The 4,303-nt window shown below is 34.9% G+C and overlaps 1 protein-coding gene across 1 annotated transcript; it reads left to right on the top strand.

Annotated features, from left to right (window-relative positions):
- The first annotated feature begins 1,088 nt into the window (after window positions 1-1,088).
- LOC104899442 (hypothetical protein) lies at window positions 1,089-3,948 on the top strand. Its single transcript, XM_010686638.4, has 5 exons — window positions 1,089-1,550; window positions 1,668-1,755; window positions 1,860-2,377; window positions 2,607-2,811; window positions 3,412-3,948. The coding sequence occupies exons 1-5, from the start codon at window positions 1,545-1,547 to the stop codon at window positions 3,429-3,431; spliced, it is 837 nt and encodes a 278-aa protein (XP_010684940.1). The 5' UTR covers window positions 1,089-1,544; the 3' UTR covers window positions 3,432-3,948.
- Window positions 3,949-4,303: the final 355 nt, after the last annotated feature.

Raw genomic sequence — 4,303 nt, 5'->3', positions numbered from 1 at the left:
TATTTTCGCATCTCTTAGGTTGGTTTGTGACGGTTATTTGTCATGTAATACCGGATGTTCCTGTGTTTCAAAACTCTAATTCATTGTACTATATATATTTATGAAAGCAACAAGAGAAAACTCTCTCTCTTGAAAAGCACAAGTTTATTGTTCATCACATCAAATTCTTTCACACACTTATTCTCATTTAATGATTATCATAGTGAGCGTGATCATCGTTGTTTCTTCTTTGTATCTCGAGAGTGAATTCCGTGTAATCCGTGCTCAAATTCAGGGTGAGAATATTGCTTTTGGGAAAACGTATCGTGCCTAAAAGATGGTTCATTGTTGTTTCTAGTAGTCAAATTCGTGATCCTTAACATCTTTGTACCATTTCTAAAAGTATATAGTCATATAATAGTTGAATGTCTAAACAAATTTGTCATTTTTTATCTCTTATTATCTTAATGATTCATTCATGAGACTTGTTAATACGCCACTAAGTATATCAAGTGATCTGATCTATAAAGGTGTTTCTAAAGAATCACGTCATCTTTTTATGATTCGGACAATATGACAGGGAAAAGTTATCTGCAATCTTTATGGTTGTATTTAAGAAGCTAAAAAGGAAAAAATGCATCAATTAATCATTTATTGCATCGATTGATGCATAATCTTTTCATAAAGTCACAACTTATTTATTTTCAAAAAAAAAAGTCACAACTTATTTCTATTTTAGGTAGTGTATTTATGTCTTATTATATGCAGCCCTAAGGGTTGCATTTTTGTAAGATAAGGAGAAGGTGTCCTAAATCGGACCGAAACCTCGTCCAGGAACCCGGCCCGGGTTTGCAGGCAAGGGCCCTTGGGAGTAGGGGGAATGGTAAGGGAAATTCCCACCCATGCCACAAAGTGCCTCTAGTTGGGTTTGATCCCACAACCTCAAAGTTGTGAGATACAAATCAAACCATTAGACCAAATACTACTTAATCCTAAGGATTGTATATAGCGTAATCCATTTTTAAATGCTCCAAAGAGCATGTAGAACTACTGCTCCCAAGTCTCACCCACATATTTTTGTATATTTGTTATACACTTTTGTTGATTGAGCAAAATATAAAATGTGCAAAATACGTGAGAGGGAGCACCTAATTCACTATGGAGCCCGAACTTATATATGGAGTACTATATATTACCTCCCATATATGAAGTATACAACATAAGTATATAATACAATCCCTCCTCAAATTATGCAGCATCACAAGGCCAAGTAGCCCCCCCACTTCTTAGTTGCCTCCTACCAGTTTTCCTTAGATTTTACACACAAACCTCCCCCAATAATTGTCTTCTTCTTACAACAGTTCGTTGAAAAAACTTAGACAGGAATCTTTTGCTTCACAAGACAGCACAGATAGATCTCCTTTGTGCTGTCGAGTTGACCCAAAAAAGAACAAAAAAACCCAAAGCAAAAAACACAAAAATAAATAAATTTTACTCATCTGATTATTCTCATTAAAAGATTAGCCAGGAAAGTCTCATAATAATATAAAAGGCAATACATTGCCATGCAGGTGAGCTTTGTAGTATCTTTTATATATATGATCCGATCACCAAAATCCTTTGTTTTTTGTTACACTTTTATATATGCTAACAAATAAAGCTCAAAACACATGCATTTCACATAACAGGTTCTTCAGTGGCTGTTCAAGGTACCACAAGATCATAAACAGGATATAAATCATCACCACTCCAACTTAGAGATCAAATCTCCTAAGGGTAACACCTTAGAAAAAATTCGAAATTCCTATTATTTGTCGCGCTTATTCTAAATTTTGACATATATATTGATAAATGCCAATTTTCTCTGATGTTTATTGCAGCAAGGGAAACATCAAAAGAGGTGATTTCTTACAAGAAGAAAAGGGTTTACAAGAAATTCCAAAAACCTGAAGAAACTTCACTAGATTGTAGGAAGTTTAGGTATCTAACTTTCTTACTTAAGAAAGGAAACTCAAGAAGTAATTATTTTTCTTCAACACTTCATCAGAGAAGAATAAGCAACTGCAGTGATTACCAAAAACAGCATTATATTCTTTCAATGAAGTTGAAGGAGGAAATTGTTCGCGCCGGCCTAGGGAAAAATCTTAAGGCTGATTCAAGTGCTCATGTTGGTAATAAGGTCTTGCCAATTAATGATTCAACTTCTTCGTCTTCGTCGTCGTTGTCATCAACATGTAATAATGCAGATGATCAGCAGCATTGTCGATCGTCTGATCAGAAGAAACAGAGATCTAATAAAGGAGAAAGTAATAAAGCTAAGACACTTTCAAGGATGAAGGAGCTTCTGAGATGGGCTGCTGCTGCTAAGTCTGACAAAGGAGGAAAATTTGGGAAAAAGGTAAAAATAATACAGTTCCTTTTCTCGTTTTTAGTTACAACAGTTTGACTATCGCGCTTGTTATTACAACACTGAACAATGTGACCATTTACTATTTTTAAGTATGGACTTATAATTATGAAAAGTTCTTTTACTGAGTTTATATACTTGAACAAATTCAACAAGATCGTATATGACTATTCTATTCTGTTTTTGGGATGTTTCACCCCTTTTTTTGTCTGTTTTATAGGTATTGCACTTTAGGAATAAATCAGCAACAATAAAGTCAGGAGGATTGGATGATGATGTTAGCATTGAATCTCCAAAGATAAGCTTAAGATGGGAAGTAGAGAGTAATTGTTCCACTACTTGCTCTGCAGCTTCAGCTCCGCCAACATTGAAGTATGATGAATCTTGTCGAAGGACAGGGAGTTGGATCACAACAGATGATGAATGTAAGCTCTATTCTGCTGTCACTTTCTTTTATCTTGTTTTTCTTTCCCTTCTTATTTTGAGCAATAAAGACTAGAGTCATAAAGGGCGCGAATGTAAGCAAGAATTTAATTGTCGGGTTTAGGTATCACTCAAGTCTTTACCAATTGAGCTAGTCCGCATCTATTGTCAGTTGTTTTTTTATTGCTTAATTTCATATGGTGGAATTTTTTTTTAATATATGCCTATTTTATTTAATGTCAACCGGCTTATAAATGATGCTCAATTTCATTACTACAGTATATACCAAATAAACATGCTCCATTCGGGTTTTCAGGTTATCTTTTGCTTATTTTGAGAGATATAATGAGTAAGTGATAATGATTTGCTCATTTTAATTTCAAAATAATAGCTTTGAGCATATTGCAGAATTTGCCTTGTAAATAAGCTTAAAATTTATAACATTACATGATCTAAAATTGATTCAGGATGTCATGGTGTAAACCTAACAAATTATTTTGGAAATAATGTGACACTATTATTCTTTATTCTAACTCATGCGTTGTACCAATTTTGCTTACTAATGTATCTTTCGCCCTTTTTTCTTCTTCTTATTTGGACAGTTGTCGTGCTAGAGCTCTGAAGCGAAGAAAGAAAAGGCAGACACTACATTATTAGATTCAATAAGAGGGTATTGGATATTTAGATGACTAAAATGTACCACTAGTTTTTTTTTTCTTTTTCTTTTTTTCGCAATTATTGCTAGATAATTCCTCTTTTCTTCAAATGATGCAGCATTTGCTCTGTACACGATATCCAATACACTATTTTGATCCTTAATATCTTTAATTGTGTATAAGTAAATCTATAAAAAAAGTTGATATTACAAAAGTATGGCAAAATTGGCTTCGATACCACAAACTATGGCTCGGGTTCACCCAACATCACAAACTTTGACTAGTAGTCAAAACACCATGAACTATTGTTCTGGGTGCAGTATAGGAATGACGCTGGATGTACATTTTATCTCCGATGACTAGTAGCCAATCTCAAGCTTTCTCTGTCTAAAATTATAACACCCACTAGTAGATATTGTACTCTTTGGGCCCTAGCCCGCATGGTTTTGCTTTGGTGCAGAACCAAAATCCTACCCAAAAGACCTCTTCTAAGTTGAGATGTCCACCTCTATATTAAGAAGGTTTCATTCTCCTTAATTTCCAATGTGGAATATTCAAGATCTTAGACACCTTCTCCCCTCTTTTAAAGAACTTGCATCCCTGTAGGCACTACAGGACATCGGAATGGCCCGACTCTGATACCATATGTAACATCCCTAAGTGTTCAGGAGCCCACTAGTAGATATTGTCCTCTTTGGCCCTAGCCCGCAACGTTTTGCTTTGGTGCAAAACCAAAGTCCTACCCAAAAGGCATCTACTAGGTTGAGGTGTCCACCTCTTAACAAAGAAGGTTTCGTTATCCTCAACTTACGACGTAGGATAGCTAAGATCTTTCAAA

Source organism: Beta vulgaris, chromosome 7, assembly GCF_026745355.1.
Source record: "Beta vulgaris subsp. vulgaris cultivar EL10 chromosome 7, EL10.2, whole genome shotgun sequence".
NCBI lineage: Eukaryota > Viridiplantae > Streptophyta > Magnoliopsida > Caryophyllales > Amaranthaceae > Beta > Beta vulgaris.
Note: the sequence above shows the minus strand (reverse complement) of the source record. Positions and strands in the feature narration are given on the sequence as shown.

Coding starts and splice junctions, on each gene's coding strand:
- LOC104899442 (XM_010686638.4), top strand. Junction 1,756..1,859: donor AGAGATCAAATCTCCTAAGG/GTAACACCTTAG, acceptor TGTTTATTGCAG/CAAGGGAAACATCAAAAGAG. Junction 2,812..3,411: donor GATCACAACAGATGATGAAT/GTAAGCTCTATT, acceptor TTATTTGGACAG/TTGTCGTGCTAGAGCTCTGA.